A 23,090-nucleotide genomic window follows, 5' to 3' on the forward strand; every position below is an offset into this window, starting at 1 on the left:
AGTGCTTTGAAAAACCTTTAAGTATTATGGAAGGAGAACTGCAGCTGGCTGGGGGAGGAGGGTGGTAACCAGCTAAGCTGATGAAGGGGAAAGAAACTCATTATTATGGGCAGGACAGGCTGCATTTTGACCCACTGAGAAAATCAGTACCAGCTTACAGTCTTTCTTAGGCTCTGGGAATTCAAGTTGTAGACCCAAGAACAATAAAATAAACTCCCTCTCCTTTTTGTTCCCCATTGGCTCAATTTCAGAAACTAGACTCTTTGACATAGTGTCACGGAGTGCACTGAATTAGAAGCTGGAGGACCTATGCTCAGAAGCTGCCTTTAGCCCTCGTTGCCCATGTGCCATGAGGCACATTAAATCACTTCTCTAAGATTTGGTTTCCTCCCCAGTAAAATTAAGGGGACTAGTTGTCCCCTAAGGCCCTTCCCAGCTCTAAATCTATTACCTTGCTAGCACGTTAAGATTTGTAATGGACTTTATATATGTTATCTCATTTAATGAACCATTGATCACTGAGCTGCATGGTCCGGTGGAGAGAGCTCTGGGCTCAGAGTCAGAGCTCCTGGGTCCAGATCTCATCTCTTTCCCTTACTGGTGTATGTGATCTCTCTGGATCTCAGTTTCCTCATTTGTAAAACGAATGGGTTTGCACTAGAAATCCACTAGGTTTCTTCCAACTCCACATCTGTGATCCTGACTGTGTGATGCTCTTTCCCATCACTCCTGTTCTCTCCTTAGTATATCCTGATTTCTCTCTCTGAGTGACCCTAACTAGAGAAACCTTGTTGCTGAACAATCGTTTCAGTCAGGTTTGATTCTTACTGGCTTCATTTGGGGTTTTCTTAGCAAAAATTCTCCAGCTCATTTTACAGATGAGGAAACTGAGGCAAACGAGGTAAAGTGACTTGACTTACCCAGGGTCACGCAGCTAGTGTGTGAGACTGGATTTGAATTGAGGTTTTCTTGACTCCAGGTCCAGCCCTCTCTCCATGGCACCACCTAGCTTCCCACAAAGAAACTCCTAGAGGGTTGTATCTGGGGGCATCTAGCTCTCTCTATAATATATAATATATATATATATATATACCTCGCCTATATGTAATAGCTGCAGTCTTCTCATTTACAACACCTTCCCCACATCCCTCCCATCCCAGCTGGGGTGGATAAGACCTTCCTCTCTTCCAAAGCAATTAGCACAAGGTACGTCCAGCTCCGAGCTCATGCGGTTTCACTAAATGGGAACGATCCTAATGATAATAAAATGGCACATTTAACATTCAAACATTGAACAAGGTTTCTAAGTGAGTGCATCTCTCTCCAGTATCACAGCTCCATCTCCACAAGCACCTGACAATACCCCTCAATGAGGAAACAGAAAACTGGGCCTCTCAACAGGGCCGGGGACAGCATGGAGAAGGAATCCGGAATAACAAGCTGGGGGGAGGTCGGAGGAGGGACAGCACGGAGGAGAGTGAGGGGTGTGTGTGGGTGCCGAAATGCCGACGATTGGAGCTTAATGAAGAATAAATCCGACAACAGACTTAAATGTAATTAAACACACGTCGAGCCTTGGTCTTGATCTTTTGTGTGGTTCAGAGTTGGAGTGGAGGATGGGACTCAGAACACCAGGATGAGTAAGAGGTCATAGAGTCTGACTTCAGCATCTTACAAAGGGGAAACTGAGGCTCAGAGGTAGGCCTCTCTGACTTGTCCAAAGCTAGACAGCCAATAGATGGCAGAGCTAGGAATTAATCCCACATCTTCTGGGTCTTCAGAAAATGAAGAATCTGAAAACTATAATTTCTGCGGCATTTATTATGCTTTTTTAATATGCTGGGCAAAAAGTAAACAATTCCGGCCCTTAAGGATCTTACATTATAATGAGGGAAAAGCAAAACACAAAAAAGTAAACACAAAATATGTATGGATCAACTCATAAGCATTTATTATGCTCCTTTTGTGTGTGAACTAGGATTACAAAGACAAGAAGAATACAGCCCCAAACCCGAAGGAACCTTGCTTATAGCCCACTCCCCTCCTCCAGGAAATCTGAATCAAACTCAGTCCTGCTTTTGGAGGATTTCCCCTGTTCTTAAAGAGGAGCAGAGAACAAAATTCTTTTCATTCTATGAGCTTCTGCCCCCTCCCTCTTGGAAAATTGATCTTTAAGTCTCCTCCTTGCAGTTCCTCAGGATGACTACTGAATCCTGTCACTAAAAGTAGTTCGGATGTCTACTTTTAATGGCAGGATTCGGTAGTCATCCCGAGGGAATGAGTGAGTCTGAATCAATCATGAAAAATATAAAATGTGGATGATGTTCCTCCCTTTAGTCGGTGAGTTTTCTACTATTCAATCAATTAACAGACATTTATTAAGCACCTACTATGTGCCAGGCACCGTGCTAAGCAGAGGAGGCACAGGAAGGAGGATGCTAACCGGGGCTTTACAGAGATGCTTTGTCCAGGGACTGGAAGCGACTAATTTGGAATGGAGTCAGATCATAAGAGAGAGTGGACTCCGTACTCAGCTCATAGAGTATCTTCCCCACCACAGGCGAGAGTTTGAAGCCGTGTCCTAGGGAAAGGAAAAAAGAGCTTCTTTCAGAAACCCAGGTTCCTCGGGAACAGTCTTCTGCCGCCTAGATGAACAGCTAACCACGCTCTTTCCCTCCCCCACGGAGCCAGAGATTGCTCTCTGGGGCAATCATGGAGACTCCCTGCTTCTCCCATTCCCCGGAGCTCAGATGGAGTTTTTCCAGCCCTCTGCAGCCTCAGACCCCGATTTCCCATTCAAGGCCCCGGGGAAGCCTGCATCGGAGCCCCAGACTCCCTCCCTGAACTACAGCGAGCCTTTCTCCTCCTCCTCCCCTCCGTCCTCACCTGAGAAGCCAGCCCCAATGATGATGTTGTTGTGTTTTGGGTGCCGATCCAAAATGAAATTCTCGTCTGGGCTGGTCTGCGGGAGTCACAACAAAGGGGCTAAATGCCGTGGAGTCATTACGGGCCACGGGTGGTGGGAGGAAACGTGCTTCTGCGGGGATCGGGACTGGGCTGGGTTATTTTCTGGAGGAGAACGTTTCGGGCCCCCTCGGGCACTGGGAGGGTTCTTATCCCCGGCATCTCCTGACTCGGCCAATCTTCCCCGTGTGCCCATCTGTCTGGATTCTAATATAAGACTCTGTACACAGTAGGTGCACGGTAAATGCTCATCAGCTAACTAATGGAGATGCTTCCGGCTCCGGCGACAGCTGTCACCTCTCCGTGTTCCTAAGACATGCCCAGCTGGGCAGCTTCCCAATCAATCTTGGACGGGAGCTCGGGAGAATGCTGGAGGGGCCGGCGGGGCCGGGGCTGCCTCAGTAATGACGGAGAGCGATCGTCCCCTGCGCGCCCCCTCCGGGAAAGCAAAACGGAGGATTCGGGCACTGTCAGATGTCGGGGCTAAACAAGGGCAGCGGGGCCCGGAGGACTCCAGGGGCCCCGGCGGGGCCCTCGCAGACCCCTTACCGTGTACATGCAGCGTTCCATTATGGAGGGCTCGGGCTGCAGGCCGGGGAGGTAATCTCTCACAAAGCTGCGGAGGAGCTGGACATCTGCTAGGTCTGGAGAGGCTGAGGGGCAGTCCCGCTCATCTGGGTCGGCTTTGTTACCATGGTGATAACAGACCTGGTGCCCAATCACAGCCGGCTTCAGGGAAGAGGGTCCACCTCCCAAGCAGACCCCACCCAGCTGAAGGGGCTGGAGCTGCCCCAACCTAGGCAGGGGGGAAAGCACACACACAAACACATTCACACACACGCACTCATACATACACACACACACACACACACACTTTCACACACACTCGTACATACACATACAACTCACACACACTCACAGAGATACACACACACTTTCACACACACATACACACACACAACTCACACACATTCTCTCACACACCCTTTCACATACTCACACAAACACATATACACACATACATACTCATACACACTGTCTCTCTCACACATACACTTTCTCTGTGTCTATCTGTCTCTCTCGCCCCCTCCCTCTCTCTTTCTCTCTCTATCTCTCTGTTTCTGTCTCTCTGTTTCTCTCTCATCCCTCCCTCCCTTCCTGCCTCTTTCTCTCCCTCCTTCCGTCCCCCTCTCTCTGTCTCTTTCTGTCTCTCTGTCTCTCTCTTCTCTCTCTCTCTCCCTCCTTCCCTCCCTCCCCATTTTCTGTCTTTGTCTTTGTCTGTCTCTGTCTCTGTCTCTGTCTCTGTCTCTCTCTCTCTCTCTCTCTCTCCTCTCTCTCTCTCTCTCTCTCTCACACACACACACACACACACACACACACACACACAGCACAATGACAATACTGCAGAAGCAAGGAGGCATAGTGAGAAGACAGTTGGACCTACCATCAAAAGACCTGAGTTCTAATCCCACCTCCACTCCTTTCTATCTATGTGATCCTGGACAAGTTACTTAATCTCTCTGAGCCTCCATGTCCACCTCAGTAAAATGAGAGACATCAAAGAATGTTTAAAGTTGAAAGGGAACTTAGAGGTTTCATAATTTAGAGCTGGAAGATCATCTAGCCTCGCCCCCTCATTTTACAATCAAAGACACTTGTCTCAGATCGCCGAGGGAGTAAGGAGATTTGAACCCAGGTTCCCTGCCCTCTGCAACTGAGATTCTTTGCACTGCAACAAAGAGCTAAATTAAGTTGCTTTTAGCTCTAAGTTCCACAGCACCGGGATATGCATGGAATGGCACACAAGACACTGGAAAACTTTGAGTTCAAATCCCATTTTTGCCCATTTTTGCCCACAGAGTGACTGCTCTGTACCTGACTTTCCTCCTTTCTCAAATCAGTATTGGAGTTGATGACTTCCAAGGTCCCTTCCTATGATTCTTTTTTATATGACGTGCCACGAGGTGATTCATACATAGATATGATATTTATGAGTCCTTCTCCTCGCTGCCAGAGGGAAACATCCAGATGCCCATCCTTATGGCCACCCTGCGTTTGGAGCCATGCCCAGTCCTTCAAGGCTCTTGGAGAGAATGTCCTAGTCATCAAGCCCCAGGATAGGCAGACATGGCTTCTGTGGGTAACGAGGTGGTCTGCTGCTACTGCTCATGAGTGTGGGGGTTGGGATAGCATGGAAAAGGAAAGCCTCAGTCTTACCGGAATCATCCTACTCACCTTCACCAGTCCTGGGTATTCTCTAGCAGGAAGCCCATAGATATGGTGGGGAGCCAGATGTGGGAATAACCCCATAAAGCAAGGAAAGTTCTCTCCAAAGCTCCCAGCAACCTTTTCTTTCCAATAACACACATTGATCCGAAGGGTCTAAGATAGAGATGGGGGAAGGGAGAGATGGTGGAGAAAGAAGGAAAATCTCAAGCAGCTGCCTCCAGGGAGAGAGAGAACATGGAAGTACAAAGATGGGGTGGCAAGACTCTTCCAGATGGGATCTGACTTCTGGACTCTCAACTGCTATACTTTTGTTTGCATAAATAGTAAAATGCTTATAGAGTCAGAATGAATTATTTACTCAGGTGTTTCCCTGATCTCTCTAGCACAGGAATATCACTGGTGCAAATAGCAACCTCCGTCTTGAGTAATTCTTTTCCCTCTTTCTCCTGAAATTTTCCACAACAAATCAGCTCAATTACAAATGGCTTATTCATTTACTATCAAAATATACTGATCATCACCCCTACCTAGAACACTATTTCTCCTCACCTTCTCTCAGAACCCCTGGTTTCCTTCAAAAATCAGCTCGAGTGTAACCTTCTAAATCAGGGATGCTCAGCTTTGTGTCCTGGATCCCTTAGGCAGACAGTCTGGTGAACCCTCTGGACCCCTTCCCACCATAATATTTTTAAATGGATAATATAAAATAAATAAGGTTACAGAAGAAACCAATCCTATTGAAAGTTATCAATTAAAAAAAACAATAACAACAACAAATAGATCCAAAGGCTAATAACATCTGTTAAACAAAACCTTTTTTGATCTCCCCACTTGCTGGTGCCCTCCCTTCCAATACTCTTTTGCATTTATAGTTATCCCTTCCATATCTCGGCTTTCCTTATGAAGGTTTTTTTGGTTTGTTTGCTTTATTTTGTTTTCCCTGAGACAATTAGGGTCAAGTGACTGCCCAGAGTCACACAGCCAGGAAGTGTTAAATGTCTGAGGTCACATTTGAACTCAGATCCTCCTGATTTCAGGGCTGGTGCTCTAACCACCTAGCTGCCCCCTCATCAAGGTTTTGATACATTGTGGGTCGGCATAAGAAACAAAATGAGAATTTTGGAGGAGTTTTGCAGAAATCACAGATGATACAGAAAAAAGTTAGAAATTCAGAAATGCCTAAAAATGTGTATAATATCAGCGTATTTTATTTTACAATACCATATACATACACAATTTTTAAAAGTTGAAATATGACTAAATATTAAACTTTACAATAATGTCCTGTAAACATCTCATAAAAGAAAAAAGTCCACTTCTCTGATACAAAGGGAGGGCCAGAAAATTTTACTCAATTTTTCCAGATCTCAGGGGCATCACACTCTTAATCCCATGATGTGGAAGGAGTAACTGTGGTCTCTGTGTGTATTCTGTTGAATTATAAGCCCCATGAGGGACCCTTTTTGCATCTTCTTTTTATCTCTAGCAATTACCCTTACAGGGCCTGACACAGAGCAAGTACTCAATAAATGCTTGTCTACTGACTGACACACAAGAGTCTTTCAGTCCTTGGGCATCCATGCCAAAGTCTCCATCCCTGTTTTCTTGCCTTCCACCTCTTCTTCCCGCCCCACCACCTCAGTCATGTTGGGCTGTCCCCATTTACCTGCAGAGGCAGTTGTATTCCCAGGGGGAGGAGAAGCTGGTTAGTCCAAGGACCCGCTGTAATTATCAAGCTTTTGGCTTGATAGGTCCTGATGGTGGTTGTCACGGTAACTGGGAACCCAGGTTTTATCTCTGCTACTTTCTCCCCATCATGGATCACGCCTCCTAGCTGTCTGATTAAATCCTAAAAGGGGGAGAAATGGGAAGGAGTAGAGGGAAGAGAAAAAAAAATCATAGATTGAGAGCCTAGAATCGGTCTTAGAAAGACCTCCTTTGATAATCTGATGAAGCTAGTCATTCCCTTCTCACAATACTGTTTTCAAATGCATAAAATAAAATACATGGGTATTACAAAGGAAACCAATTCTATTGAAATATAGCTATCTTTTTCTCCATTCACACATCTATCCATCATCCATCCATCCATCCATCCATCTATCTATCTATCTATCCGTCTGTCTGTCTGTCTATCCATCCATCCATCTATCTTAAATAACCAAGTTCCAGGGTCCTAGGTTAAGAACTCGATCTGATCTAACCCACTACATCTAACAGATGATTTGCACAGTGATATAGATTGAAAATGGTAGATACAGAAGTGGAACCCAGTTCATCTTACTCTAAATAGAGTGGTCTTTTTCTAATACAAGATGCTCGTCCCAATACATAAACCCAGGAGTATAAGAAAAGTCCTATACTGGACAGAAAAGAGAGCTCAGAATCACAAATCCTTCTGCTATGTCTATGGGGTACCATTGATTATGAAAAGCATGTCCCTTGCATCATCCAGTCACCTCAGTACCCACATTCAAAAGGAATGGCCTTGGGCCTTGGTAATAGTAGTTCTGTCCAGTGGGAGCCAGTTGGGAGCCAATACCTAATCCATTGTCCTCTCCCTTGGAAAGTTGGGTCTAAAAGGGTGTTTTCTCTCCCTGGCCCTCCCAACCTTCCCCTCACTCCCTTCCCTTTCCCTTTTCCCATCCACCACTACAATCTTATAAGATATCACCTGCAGGGCCCTCAGGGCCTTGTCGGCAAACAGGACACCCCCAGATGACTCCCAGATTCCCACTTCTCCTCTGGACAACTGAATATTTGAAAAATATCTTTTTAGCTCTTCTGTGTTGAAAAACTTGTGTTCCACGCCATGCTTAGACAAGTTGTCCTGAATGGCACGAAGATCTGCTTCTTCCTTCCTTCCCAGCATGAGTAATCCTGCCTGTCTGGGGGAAGAAAGACATTTGGACAAGGATGGGTTCACAGGATCCTAAAGTTAGAGGAGGAAGGGACATTTAGAAGACATTTACCACAACCCTTTCATTTTCTAGAGGAGACAACGACTTCTGCAAAGTCATATAGAACCAGAGTTTAATCTGAGGTGCCTTGAAGCCAAATGCAATGCGCTCTTTCCACTGACTACTCTGAGAAATGAATTCACTGGCCTCAAGGCTAGTGTAATATATCAGGAACAGGCCAACATATTACTCATCCTTCCTTTTCTTCACTTTTGTCTTACCTCTCTCACTTAGCTTAATCTTTTTTTTTCTCCCCCTCCCTTCTTTCTGTCTCTACAGTTCTCTCTCTCTCTCCCTTCCTCCCCCCTTCCTTCCTTTCTCCTCCCCTCTTTCCTTCTCTGCCCCTTCCCCTTTCTCTCTCCTTTCCTTCCTTTTTCTTCCCTCCCTCCTCCCTCTATTCCCTTCCTCCCTCCCTCCATCTCTCTTTTTCCTTCCCTTCCTCAGTTTCCCCTCTCCTCTCTCTCTTCTCTCTCCCTCTCTCTGTCTCTACCTTTGTCTCTTCTTGTTTTTCTCTGTGTGTGTCTGTCTGCCTATCTCTCTGTCTGCTTCTATCTGCTTGTATTTCTCTGTTTGTCTTTCTGTCTCTGCATCCTTTTCTTTCCGCCTCTGGGTCCCATTATGCGCCCTCCTTGTTTACAATCTGTCTTTTGTTGTTCATGGGTTTCATCTCTTGATGCTTCTCTCTGTGTGGCTGGGAGGCATTGTGGTCCATAACAGAAAGGTTATGAGGAATGACTAAGGTGTCGAGAGAACCTGGCTCTCTGACAGTAACTTCTTGTCTGACCCTTTTATTTTCCCTCTCTGGGCCTCAGTTTCCTATTCTGTAAAATGAGAGGGTCAGACCAGAAGCTCTTTGTTTCCCTCCAGCTCCGACAATTCACAGCTTGGGATTTCTATTATCATTTCTCCCTGAATCTTTCTCTGTTTCCACAGCTTCCCAGTCTGTCAGATGCTTAATCTCCAACAGTTTTCCTTTCTCCAGCATTGTCTCTTGGTCGGAGAAGGAGCTGGAACTACAGGGGGTTGGGAGGAACAAGGGGAAACAGCAGTGAGGGAGGGGGATTCTCCCCCAACACCCCTTAGCTCCAGCAGCCTCAGTGACCACTGTCAGCTTGGCACATCCACCAGGTACATAGCACAAAGCTGGTAATAGCCTATAATGGAGTCTCACGGATATTACATGCTTCCAAATCCCACATTATCTGGTCAGGGGGATTAAAGGAAGATGGGGAAGGGCTGGGGAGGGGGAGGGACCCTGGGGCTGGTGTCGTACACAGAGCTTCGCAGTGTGCCCAATTCATTTGCCATGGCCCCCGCCTCCCTGGCATTCACCACTGACAGGAGAGAGACAGAAAGCTTTTATGTGCACCTTAAAAGCTCATTGGAGGGAAAATAGCAGCCGTAACAAAGGAAAAAATGAGCTCTTCCTATGTGTGACCCCAAGGTGGAATGCTTCCTTCAGGTTGGTCCTCATCAGCAAAATCTCCCTGATCACTTCTGGGATCTCAGGCAAATTGCTTAACTATCCAGGTCTCCATTTTCTCATCAATAGAGTGAGGAGTGTGAATAGATGCCCTCGGATTGTGGGAACATATGTTTAGAACTGGAATGGGCCTCAGAAACAATCTACACAGACATCTCATTTTACAAGAGGGGAAACTGAGACCCCGAGAGATCACACAGGATCCAGAGCTTCCAGGACTATAAAGGAATTAGACAAAGCGACCTTTGAGGTCCCTCCCAGTCCTAAGTCTATGATGCTGGTCAGCAAAACCAACTAGCAAGGCATTTTTACTCCTTTCCGGCTTCCATCTGTTCCTTGTATTCTTTGGGGATTGCTAAGGAGTCCTGCGTCTGACTTAAACCCTTCATGTGTAGAGTCAGTGTACAAAACCTCTGCATCCTAATCCAGATCCGGAATAGAGAGCTTGGCCAGTTAGAGAAAGACATGACTCTTCTCTTGGGCTCTTAGCAAGGAGTATGAGATTGGCTCTAATTATAAGATTAGAATTAGGAGGAAACAGGATTGGAGAGAGGAAGTGACTTTAAAATATATGCGTGTGTGCTCGTGTGTGTGTGTGTGTGTGTGTGTGTGTGTGTACATTTGAATAGAGAATCCACATATGTGTATATACACACATATGATACACATGTATATCTAGACATAGGTATATACCTATATATGTACATGTGTATATGTATGTGTATAAATATTCCCCCTCAGCTTCTCTAACTCCAAAGCCAATGCTCTGTGTCCTAAGCTAGGCTATTTTCGATAATGCCCCAAATCTATGTAGCAGCCTTAGGGTTTGCAAACTGCCTCATGTATGTTATCTCAGTAGAGTTTCACAATATATCACAAGAGCCTCACAACATGATAATCTTGGGGAGGGAGGTGCAACTAGCCTTCTCATTTTTGCAGATGAGTCAACTGAGGCCCAGAGGAATCAAATGAGTTGCTTCAGGTCCCTCCACTAGCCGGCATCTGATCCAGCCCTTGAACTCAGATCTTTCTGGATTCTTTAAGACAGATCAGAAACTCTTGAAAGCAGAGATGATTTCCTTTCTGTCTTTGTAGGCTTAGACTCTAGCACAGTGGTAGGTGATTAACCAATGATCGTTGATTAATTGATTGATACCTAATACCAGGTCTACACCTTTACCTTCTCTGTCAGACTCCCTTGAATCAGAAATAGAAACTCGCCACAAAATGGTAGGAAAACGTAAAATTATGAAGTGCCCGATGTTGTTCTAGTTCCCAAATCAGATGAAAAGGTAGAGGAAATCATACGGGCCCCCACGCCATGGCGCAGCCATCGTGATGATTTGTAATCATTCCTCTTCAGCTCTCTGCCCCCGTGGCATTTACTCCTTATCCCAGCTATTGATCTAACAGTGGGAAATTTTCCATCTGAATTGGCGATGCCCGCCGCTCCTCCATTCTGGAGCTGCGTTTGGGAAATTCTCATTTTTCGTAGATCACGGCTGAGCTATTTGGCCTGGGGGAAATGGTGCACGGCTGGAGAAGACAGCTTGGATTGGAGAGAGATTTTTTTTTGACCATTACGAGCAAATCGGAAATGAATGTAAAACACTGCCTGGAAATGCAAAGACTTGTCATTATGGGAGATAGGTGAGAGACTCCGGTGGGAAATATCTAAAGAATTGGAAATCAGTCAATCAAGACAGGGATCGGAGAAGGCCCAGCTTCCCCCTCCCCACCTCTACCCACTCCACTATGAAGATAGATGACTTCCAGAGGCAGATTGAAAATCATTTAAGTGCTTATTTTCTTAATGGCCCTTCCTAGAGCCCAATAAACAGGCTGCCCATTTTGCATTAATTTCTCGTCCCCACGCTTTCTGGAACTCCTTGTCCACTTAGCTCTCGGTTGTTGAGTTTTGGATGAGCGGGAGAGGAGGAAACTTAGGCTGGCAGGGTAGGGGCTGCTGTGGGTAACTGGGGAATGATTGGTTACAGTTATCAAGAAGAGGAGGAACCAGGGCTGTTCAAGAATTGCTCTTTATCATCCGGCCAAGATGGGCTGCTTACTGTCGCCGATCCATGCAATTCCATATCCTGCCTCCCCCCATCCCAGGCCTTTTTCTAGGCTACCTCCTCACTGTTGCCTCTTAGAATCCCTGGTTCCTACCTCGGGCCCCTACTGACCTCCCCTCTCCCAGCCCAGACGGCTACCTGGGACTCCCTGAAATTGCCTTAAATATGCTTATGTGTATAGGGCAGCCCTGGAGTCAGGAGGACCTGAGTTCAAATCTAACCTCAGACACTTACTTGCTCTGTGGCCCTGGGCAATTCACTTTGCCCAGTTTGCCTCAGTTTCATCATACAAGATGAGCTGGAGAAGAAAATGGCCAAACACTCAGTATCTTTGCCAAGAAAACCCCACATGGGATCACAGAAACTTGGACACGACCGAACAACCATAAAAATGAGGGATTGATTTTGGTGACCTCTAAGCTTCCTTCCAAGTCTAAAATCCAAGCCGCTAGATTCATCATGTACATACAATAAATGAGGTTGTTGATTAATTGATACCAGGAATATGGAGAGTGGAGAGGAAGAAAGGTCATCTCCGATTCCCCCTGGTTTACTATTTCTCCTCATTGAGACATAAACCGACCTTTCTTCCTACTTACCAGGGAGCAAGAGAGTGATTGACAGCACCCCTGCGACCAGATCATACAGTGTCAGAATGGCGAGTAACCTTCAAGATTTTACTGCTTCATTTTCCAGAAGATAGAGAATCCCTCACAAAGTAAGCCCCTTAGCCAAAGTTGCATGAGTAATAGAATAGAACTAGAATCTGAACTTGGGTCCTTTGGGGACATATGCTTGTTCCTCCCACTTCCACCCGCACGGTTTATTTTGCCAGTGGGTAGGGTCAAGAGTCAGAGGCTTTTGCTATTTGTTGGGGACAGGAAGTAGCAGGAAGGAAGCGGGGAAAAGCAGTGAAGAGATGGAGGGGTTCACTCTTCCTTCCAGATCTCTCATTCTAGAATCCCGATCAATCTTCCTGGAGTCCCAGACACCAATTTCCCTCAAACCTGTGCCCTGAATGAGAGATAGGGGATGATGGATAGGGAAGACATTTTTTAATTGGAGATGGGGGTGGGGATTAATATCTACCGCAAATCCCTGCAATTTGACATGTCTGGGAACATCCTCCCCAGAATATCCTTGGCAACTCCCAGGCCTGCCTCTATCTCCTTGCATCCCCATCCCCAGTTTGATCTGCACATTTACAATCTGTGGAAATGAATAAAACTGAGGGTGAGGGACAGAGCCAGCTCTTGGAATTATCTCTTAGTTCTAGCGCCTTACCTCTGATAATTATTCCCTATTTATCCTGTGTAGAGCTTGATTCGTATGTATTTGTCTTCCCCATTGGATTGTAAGCTCCTTAAAGCCAGGGGTTGTCCTTTGCCTCTTTTTGTACCACTGAGGCTTGGCACAGTGCCTGGTATATAATAGGCACTTAATACATGTTTGTTGATTGATTATTGATTATTGATCTCAAGGAGGAGAGTCAGAATCTGCCTCTGCTGTCACCAGTTTCTGGAGAGACTCCTGTTCCTTCTGTTCCATCTCCAGCTCAGTGGGATGAGGTGGTATCAGTTAACAAAGATTGCTCAGGGCTGGGGACTCAGCTGACAAGGCAGACACTTCTGTAGACAGAGGAAGCCGCAGCTGCTGCCGTGGGGGCCTCTGGGTTCCGCCTGCAGCTGTACTGCCTGAGGCTGTGATCTTGTCTGATATCTCAGCTAAGCAGGGGCAGCTGGGGTCAGGAGCAGGCTGGTGGGCCTCAAAGGAGAAGGAGGGGCGGCTGACAAGAGCCGGGCCGGGACGGAGAGGTGGGGCCTCTTCTCTCTGTCCCTGCTGCCTGGGGACACATCACAGGGCGTGCATTGATCATACCTGTGTCCCCACTCGTGGCAGAGCGTCTCAAGGAGGGCAGATCTCCCGCTTCCGCCCAGATCTGGGTAGTGGAGGCGGAGGGAGGAGCTGCCCCTGCTGAGGATTCTCAGGGAGCTTTAGCATGACAGAATAGTCATTCCTTCGCTCAAAGAAAGGAAGCCTGGCATAGAGAGCAGAGTCAGGGGCAGCGAGGCCCTCCTCCTCCTCCGGCACACACTGACTGTGTGAGCCCAGGAGAGTCCCCTTGAGTTCTCAGTGCTCCAGAACTAGACCTTGCCAAAATTAGAATGAGTAGAGGAAATATTTCAAAGGAAATCACAGGTCCGGCCCTTATCCCATTCATTCAATGAGCCTTTATATCAAGGCCTCCTAGGTGATCGATTTAAAAAGTAACAACAACCCTCTCATAAGGGTCAATCAATCGATCAATATTTATTAAGTGTTTTCTATGTCCCCCAAAACTGTGTGAAAAATCCTTTACAGTTATCTGATTTTTACAACAACCCTGGGAGATAGAGACTAATCTAATTCTCATTTTACAACTGAGGAAACTGAGGCAGGCACTATCTTAGTGCTTTAATGATAATAATAATAATAGCAAAGATATATATAGCCCTTACAATGTGCTACCAGGTACTATGCTAAGCACTTTAATCCTCACAATATCCTGGGAGATAGGGGTTATTATTTCCATTTTGCTTTTAAAGAAGCTGAGATAGACAGAGGATAAATGACTCCCTCAGCTTCCTGATTCCAAACCTACCGCTCCCTATCCATTGCACAACCATTTCTTTTAAATACGAATTAAACGTACTCAGAGATTTATCAACTAATCAATAATCAAGCGCCTACTTTGTGCCAGGTCAGACTAGGAATACAAAGACAAAAAAAAAAATAGACCCAGCCTCAAACCCCTTGCATTCTATAGAGGAGAAAGGAGAGAAAATAAGGACCTGGGATTACAAATTTAGCTCCAATCTAGCCTCACATATTTATTATCTGGGTAACCTCATTTGCCTCGGGTTCTCCATCTGTAAAATGAGCTGGAAAAGGAAATGGCAAGCTATTCCAGTTTCTCTGCCAAGAAAACCCCTTACTCTTCATGAAAAGTAACATAACACATAACAGACAACAGATAAACAATTGAACAACAACAACCCAGTTTCTCTGATCCTGGGAAGGCGTCTCCAGTCCATTTTGGGCTCCCCCATTGCAGAGATCTGAGAGGAGGAGGGAAGGAGTCAGAAGAAAGATACAAAGATTTAGAAATGAAAAGCTTGGAAAACATGACGAATGAGGAAAAGGTGGATCTGGAAAAGAATGCTGAAAAGTGTTCAAGGAGTGAACAATGTACAGGGAAAAGTCATCTATAAACAGGGTAGGAAGCCTGTTTCCTGATGTTATATAGCATGAGGGATTTAAATTAGCTATAAGATAGGACTTCCTGATACTAGTAATAATTACAGCCATCTTTATAACGCTGAAACAGGAGGGTTCGTCTTGTACTTTAGACGCTAGGGACAGATAAATGGTACAGTAGATAAGAATGCCACACCTGGAGTCAAGACCAAAAAGACCTTATCTGTGAAATGGGAGCAATAATAGGTAATATTTAAATAAGGCTTCATTGTTTGCACAACCCTACCTCCCACGGTTGTTGTGAGGAGAAAATCATCAAAATGAGATGATTTTGTACTTTAAAGCATTATATAAATGCTATTTTTTTTTTTGCTAGCTATTATTAGGGCATTCTACTTTGCCGACACCAGGAATCTTAAGTAGATCATATATTTAGAGTCTGAAAGGGTTATTAGAGGCCATCTGATCCAAACTCCTTCATTTTTTACAAATGAGGGAAATGAGACCCTGAAAAATATGGTACATGACCAGTAAGGAACTCCATTATCTGCTTAGTCATTTTCTTAGTCTCGGTAGGGGAAAAGTAAGAGAGAGATTAAGTGGAATGGGGGCCAAACATTCTTAAATAAGGAGGCTTCCTGATTGACTGAAAAGTAAAAAAAAAAAAATGGACTATACCAGTAGATAAATCTCAAAATTATTTGGGGCTTGTGAGGGTATTCCAGGATCAGAAGAAACCAGTCTCTCCAGGGAGCTCAGGATCAAGAGGAAGCTGGTTGCAGTGATATAAGGCTTCTTCCCCACCTCCCCCCCAAAAAGGGCAGTGGGCCAAACCTAGCCTGGGAAAATTCAGTTAAAGAGCTGGTTACACAACTCGAGCTTTTTCTTTTATGCATAACTTTAATTACCTTCCCATAGAATGTTATTTCTTAATTTGTGTATTCACTTTCCCTTAGTAAATAAACCCTAGAAAACCCACTCTTGAGATGTGGAGTATTTAGCAGTAGAAATAATAAGGGGAAAGAAAGGAAATTAGCTACTAAGGACAGGTGAGGGATGTAGAATCAAGGATTCAGAGATTAAAGCCTTCTTGTTATACAGAAAAGGGAAGTGGCTTGCCCAAAGTCACACAGGTCATAGGAGGCAGAATTGGGTCAAAAGATTGTAAGCCTGTCTGCCTGTCTTTTTTAAAAGCATGCTAATGTCTCATTGGCTCGGGTTGGTCGAGATGAGATCCTATCCAATCTTGGAAGGAACCCCCAGAGTCCACCTGGTTCAACCTCCTCATTGTAGAGATGATTAAACTAAGTCCCAGTGAGGTCATGATTTACCAAATCAGTATCCATACCCACAAGTTGTAAATATAAGAGATGGACAGTAAAAATAAAAGGTCTGACTCCAGATATTTGTTCCCCTGTATTATAATACCTCTCATCTTTCAGCCTAGGGGCCTGACCAAACTCACTGGTCCAGGAGGTCAGGAGACAAGGGACCCAAAGATGGGGCTCAGTGATCAGAAAAGGTTTAGACAGAGTAAAAGAACATTTCTGGAGCCAGAAGCAATCTCCTTGAATCCATTCGAAGAAAGGACTGGTGCTCTGGGAAACGAATCCAGGGAATTCTAAGGCCTGTGGCTAGTGCTTTTAAATTTTTGTGAAGCATTTTCACATAAATCATCCCATTTCTGACGCTGAGCATTGTGAGACATTGGACTGAATTATCCAAAGTAGTTGTGAAATTGCCTGTCTGACTGTCTTTTTTAAAAGCATGTTAATGTCACGTTGGCTCGGGTTGGTCGAGGTAGGATCCTATCCAGGTGCAAGGGAACGGAACAGTTTATCTATCTGTTTCAGAATGAGATTTGTTCTAATTCTGTGATGTTCTAGATAAAGACTCTCAGGTTAATTTGGGTCTTTGGTGAAAAATCTCCTGACTGATCCAAACACCCAAGAAGAGCCTGGTCTGCTTTCTCTCCTCTGTCTTTCTTCCTTCCTTCCGGCCCCCTCCCCCAGCACGCCCTCTGAGCCTTCCTCATTCCCTCTGGCTTCCGTTGCCCTGGACCCAACCGAGCCGGAGTTGACTCAAAAGCCACAGAAGGTGACAGATAAATCCAGCAGACTCAGCTGGGTACAGACCATTCCTAGAGGTAATTTCTGGGAGCCCACATGGAAGGACATTGACCCATCGGGCTACACTGGGGATGACCACCAAGGGGATTGGCTAGTTGATTAAAAGAAGATGCTCAGTCTAGGGTCAGGGCAGACCAGATAGCTCTCTCCCAGGACTTGAAGGACAGTAGTGAAAAAAAAAAAAAAAGATTAGACTTGTTCTGTTCATTCTCAGAGAGTAGAAAAAAGAGTCAGGGGGAGAGGTGTCCAAGAAAGTGGTTTCCTCAATTCAAGGAGAAACTTCCCAATGGAAGTACCCCCACCGTAGGAGCAGCTGCTTCCAAGGAAGGCCCTTGTGTGATGGTTTGGACAAATATTGATTAAAACTGACATTAATGGGGCTCTTCACTTACAGTACGTATTGTGGAAAGAGGACTTGGATTCACATTTTTATTCTGCCGCTAACAATCTGGGTGACATTAGGCAAGTTACAGAACCCTCTGAGTCCCAGTTCCCTCAAAAAAGGGGGTTGGACTAAATGGCTTCTGAAGTCTCTTCTAGCTCTAAATCTGAAAGGCTATTATTAATACCACCACTGCTACCAAAAGCTACATTAATATGGTGCTTATTATGCACCAGGCACTTAACAATCGCCATCGAATTTGATCCTCACAACAATCCTGGGATGCCATTATTATCCCCATTTTACAGATGGAGAAACTGCAAGCAGGTGCCATGACTCGCTTAGGGTCACACTGCTAATAAGCATCAGAGATGGGATTCAATGATTCCAAGTCCAGAATTCTATACAGCTTCCATATCTCTGAGGTCTCTCTGGCTTCTCAGATCCCATAAAATTTTGAGAGTCTCTGATTCGGTGAAAGGACCCTTGGGGATTCACTCCCCACCTGACTTCTTGTTCACCTTGTTTTCTCTCAGGAAGAAGTTTACCCTCCGAGGTCTAGGACAGGTCCCGGCGTTCTCAGGACAGATGGACAAAGAGGGGAGGGAGGGAACTGTCCATTAGTCAGTACTTCTCCCAGCAGCAGGATGGACCAAGGAGCCCATTTATTTGGTGTTGGGCACATTAGCCGCTTCTGGTGGGAATAAATCTGTAATTAGCTGCCCTGGCTGTATTTGCATAATGGCTTTCGCTTTGTTCTTAAGTTAATGGTGTTTTCGCAACAGCGTGGTAACCTCTTGCTTCCCAACCATTAGAAAACCGACACCCTGTCGGGAGAGCAGCAGCAATTTGTGGGGAGTTCAGGGAGGAGGGAGAAGGGGTGATCACAGTTCAGGCTGTAAAATGGGCTCAGCCTCCCGCCCAGATTGAGAGCTGGGTAGTGGAAGGGGGAAGGAGAGACACTAGGGGAGCCCATCCCTCTCTCCTCAGAAGTGGACTGATAAACGTGGCTATCAGGCTTCACTCACAAAATTGTGTGTGGGTGTGTATGTATATACACACGCATGCATACACATATACCTATAGAGAGGTGTGTGTATAATTTATATATATATATATATATATTTCAGTATTTTTGCTAAGAAAACCCCAAATAGAATCCAAAAAAGTCAGACATGGCTAAATGACCACCACCAACATATATAGGGAAATATAGGAGAACACACACACACACACACACACACACACACACACACATACACACACATACAGAGAGAGAGAGAGAGAGAGAGAGAGAGAGAGAGAGAGAGAGAGAGAGAAAATGTGTATTCTTATTTCTATGCATGTTTTCCCCCAAGTAGAATGGAAGCTTTTTGAAGGCAATGACAGTTTTACTTTTTTACATATATCTATACGTATATATGTGTGTGTGTATCCCTAGCAAAGTGCCCAGTGAGTGCTTAACTAATCCTTATTAAATCAGGATGTACTGATGTCATGTGATTTTCTCCATGGCTAGGAAGCATTCCTTCTGTATAGGCTGGGAATATTGTGGGTGATGAGGGCAGGTGGCTGAAAGCAAAAGCTAAATTGAAATCAGAGTCATCCATCTTGATTAGTTAAGAAGCTAGAGTTCTACTGAAAGGTGTCGGTGATAATAAGGGACGTTTCTGTCTGCCTGTCTGTTCCTGGACAAGACTTGGGATCTCATGGGTTTCAGGGAGCCCCCCCCCCCGAGGAGCTCCCTTCACCCGTGGGGATGAGCCCCTGCTCTACTTTATACTGCCTTAGAGAGTTGTCTAGGGGCAGTGATTTGTCCACAGCCAGTACGGGTTGGAGGCCCAGTTTGCATTCAAAGCTTCCTGAGTTTGAGATCTCGATTCCCTCACCGACCCTGCTTCTTAATAAATAGATAGTGCTCTGAAGTCTGAGGAGAACATTATAGATATTTCAGCTAAACCTCACAACAACTTTGTAAAGCAGCTCCTACAGTTATTGTCACCATTTCGTAGATGAGAAGACCGAGACTCGGATTTTTCAGAAGACTCTCATGTTCGAGAGACCCGGCCGCCCCCCAGATCCAGCGAACCTGTATAACTTTGTCCCGGACTCATTCTCCAACTGGGCCCATATTTGGTAACACTCTTCCATCATCTTGGTATAGAAGTCTTCGGGGTAAGCCCTTCGGATGACTCGGCTCTGGCCGTGGGAGCTTCCCCGGGAATGAGGGAGAAAAAACTGGGAATCGGTGGAGAGAGACAAACAGACAGAAACAATCGTTATCATGAGCTGTTCTGTCCCTAGAGAAAAAATGCTCCCCCTCTCTAACCTTCTAAAAGGACTATCCCACTCGGATGAGAATCCCTCTGCCATTCTTCAAATCTTTCCACTCTCTCTCTGGGTAACCCATTACTCTATTTAATTACATTTACTCTGAGGATAGAAGTTTCTCATTTGTACTACTCTAGGCTCCAGGCTGCTATAGTTTGCCCTTTTCCTTTCTGATAACGCTTTCACTGTGTCATCTAACCTTCATTTTCTGCTGCTGCCTTTTTTTTTTTTTTGCTCCCTCCTCCCCCACTCTATCTCTTTGTCTCACCCTCTTTGGATTCAAACATGAGCTTTTCAGGACACATTTAAGTTCTTGGCAAAAGATAAGGGAAATCCTTTTGAGATTAGAGGCACATGGAAGTCAAGATCAAAAACAGAGAACTATGGGGTGGGAATGTCTTCCTATTTCTATTGGTGCTCCCCGTCCCAAACGTCCTGTGTCTCCTTACTGTCCAATTCCAGTGGCAACATTAAATACTCAAGCCCCACCATCCACAATCCAGAATTCCCTCTTGCTGACCAATCTAATTCTTTGTTAACCAATCAACAGGCACTTATTAATCACCTGCTATGTGCCAATGATTGTTGGGGATACAAAGATTAAACTGAAATAATTTTGCCTGTTCCCAAGAAGCTTACATTCTAACAGAGGAGACAACATATACAAATGCATATGTATAAACATGTATGTATACATGTTTATATGTGATATATGTATGTGAAAGATCATATAAAACAGACACAAAGTAACTTTGGATGAGAAGGCATTAGCAGCTAGAGGAATGTAAAAACACCTCCTATGGAAAGAGGTACTTGAATTGAGTCTTAAAGGGTCTTCAAAAATCATCTTGAGTTCAATATGAATGGTATAAATATGGATTTGTAGTTAAGAAGATCTGAGTCTAGATCCCACTTTACTAGCTATATATGAAGCTGGACAGCTCATTTAACTTCTCCACTTGGAATCAATGATCTCCAAGATTCTTTTTGGTTCTAAATCTATAAGCTTGTGTCTTTTGTATATATTGTATAGGTATATGTTTTTTCCTTGGTAGAGATTAAGCTTCTTGAGGACAGGAACTTTTTCTCTTTATCCTTAGCATAGTGCCTGGCATGTAATATATGCTTAATAAATGCTTGCAAATCGGTTGAGTGGAATACTAAATGCAATTCAATCATCCTTATTTCTGTTTGATGGGGCTACATGAGCCAAAATTCAGTAAGAAGACTATATCTTTCCCCTACCTCTTTTCTCAGAAAAAAACAAAACCCTCAGGCTCTGGGAAGATGAGTAATGAAAGAGTAATGAAAATAGAGTTTCCAATCACTAATGCTGATTATGAAAATTAGTAAATCTCCAATGAGCCTTTAATGATGACAAAGAATGAGAGACGCAGTGCTAAGAAGCCGTGGAGTTACTAAAGGTGGCAGGTGCTAGAAAGGACAAGTAGGCAGGACAGATTCTCCCCATGACACTGAGGCATGCCCTCTATGCTCATCATGCAGGCTTTTCTTCTGCCCTTTAAGGAGAGGAACCTAGGAAGGAGTTCTCTTTTTTCACTTGGGGTTGTCAACGAGAAGATGAGAATTTGCCATCAAGAGTTGGCAGGGACATAGGCAATTTTGCCAGCCTGAGATCGGGCAGGGAGTGCCAAGGCAGCTCCTCAGTAGTGTACAAAGTTTTCTTGAGAAAGCTCCTGCCTCCAGAAAAGGGGTGTCCTGAGTCAAAGTTGATCCTAATTAAATCCCTAGTCAAGGCCAGTCCAAACTGACACAAGCATGGATGGGTTGAGAGAAAATAGCCATGTCTGAAGATGGCAAAGAATAAGTCTCGGAGGCAAGCATTAGGGGGTCATAACCCAGGGGTCCAGATGAGCAAGGAATCTGTACATTCAAAGGACTGTGGGATTTAGAGCTAAAAGGGAAGGGACTGCAGAGATCTTTTAGTCCCATCACATTCTACCTCCTGATCATCATTTCACCAATGAGGTTACAAGATAAGCACATGAATAGTAGACCACCATTACTTACTCTCAAACATAATTCAGACCCATGTGTTGCAAGGGCTCTAGTCCTACTTTGCTGATTCTTATCCCTGTCATACATTTGAGAGAAAGAACCAGAGAATGGAAAGAATGTTAGATCCGGAGAAAGTGAATGTTCCTGAATCTTGGCTCCATCTCCTAAAACTTTCTTTCCTTCTTTGGGCTTTAATTTCTTTGTCTTTAAAACCCAGGAGGTTCATGAAAGCATAGAATTGGAACTGAAAAGTATTTTTCCAGTCATCTCTTTCATCTTTCTTATTTTACAGATGAGGGAACTGAGGCCCAAGAAGGGCCCAAGATCACAGAGCTAAGAAGTAGCAGTCAGGATTTGAACTCAGATCTTCTGATGCCAAAACTGGTCACTCTTTCATAACTAGATGCCCTCTAAGATTCCTTCTAGGTCTTATGGGTCACATAATCTGATCCCCTGGTTTCTCACCAAGAAAGGGGAAAGCGCTTAGGTTGAGGATTGATGCTTAGGCAATGTTTAAGACAAACAGATAGTGGATAGAGCACCATAGCTGGAGTCAGGAAGATCTGAGTTCAAATTCAAACTTATTAGCTGTGTCAACCTGGGTAAGTCACTTAATCCTTATCTGCCTTAGTTCTTTAACTGTTAAGTATGGACATAATGGAGAAGGAAATGGTAAACCACTTCAGTATCTTTGCCAAGAAACCTTTGCCCATGAACAAAGTCCATGGAGTCACACAGAGTTGGACACGACCAATAAACAAATGTCTAATAACCAGTTTGGGGGGCGGGGGTGATCACAGGACATACTTCTAAATTTAATCTGCAATATGAACATTTTCTCCACTACTTTCTAAAGTCTAGACAATCAAAAACACAATAAAGCAATCCCTTCCCTCTAGCATTCGCTGATTCCCAATATAAACGCTCACACTGAAAATTTAACAACTGGCTCTCCTGAGACTGCATGAGCTAGTTCCAGCATATCCCTGAGCAGAGGGGGCAAACAGTACCTGCTCCAGAAGAAGGACTTTTCTCTTATTTTTGGCGAAGTGATAGGCCGTGAAGCAGCCTTGAATGCCAGCCCCAATCACGATGGCATCATACAGCTCCCCGTGGGTCGTGGCCATCCTGCCTTTCCTGTCAGTTCCCAAGCAAAGGAGAAGAGAAATGGGTAAACTAGAAAGTAAGCACAACTTTAACCCTTCGAAGATGAAGAAAGGGGAGGGAGAGGGGAGGCTAAAGTCCAGCCTGGCCAGTTCAGGAACTACAGCTTGCATATGT

The 23,090-nt window shown here is 44.8% G+C and overlaps 1 protein-coding gene across 1 annotated transcript; it reads right to left on the reverse strand.

Annotated features, from left to right (window-relative positions):
- Positions 1 to 1,928: 1,928 nt before the first annotated feature.
- On the reverse strand, positions 1,929 to 22,976 carry PIPOX (pipecolic acid and sarcosine oxidase). Its single transcript, XM_051992277.1, has 8 exons — positions 22,820 to 22,976; positions 19,549 to 19,697; positions 7,868 to 8,081; positions 6,860 to 7,042; positions 5,200 to 5,346; positions 3,514 to 3,672; positions 2,887 to 2,962; positions 1,929 to 2,581 (listed from the first exon to the last, which is right to left on the reverse strand). The coding sequence occupies exons 1-8, from the start codon at positions 22,934 to 22,936 to the stop codon at positions 2,451 to 2,453; spliced, it is 1,176 nt and encodes a 391-aa protein (XP_051848237.1). The 5' UTR covers positions 22,937 to 22,976; the 3' UTR covers positions 1,929 to 2,450.
- Between the last annotated feature and the right edge of the window lie 114 nt (positions 22,977 to 23,090).

This window comes from Antechinus flavipes, chromosome 4 (genome assembly GCF_016432865.1).
Source record: "Antechinus flavipes isolate AdamAnt ecotype Samford, QLD, Australia chromosome 4, AdamAnt_v2, whole genome shotgun sequence".
Lineage (NCBI taxonomy): Eukaryota > Metazoa > Chordata > Mammalia > Dasyuromorphia > Dasyuridae > Antechinus > Antechinus flavipes.

Coding starts and splice junctions, on each gene's coding strand:
- PIPOX (XM_051992277.1), bottom strand. CDS start 22,936: ATGGCCACGACCCACGGGGAGCTGTATGATGCCATCGTGATTGGGGCT. Junction 8,082..19,548: donor TCCGGGACAAAGTTATACAG/GTTCGCTGGATC, acceptor TTCTTCCCCCAG/ACAGGCAGGATTACTCATGC. Junction 3,673..5,199: donor AATACCCAGGACTGGTGAAG/GTGAGTAGGATG, acceptor ATTGGGCACCAG/GTCTGTTATCACCATGGTAA.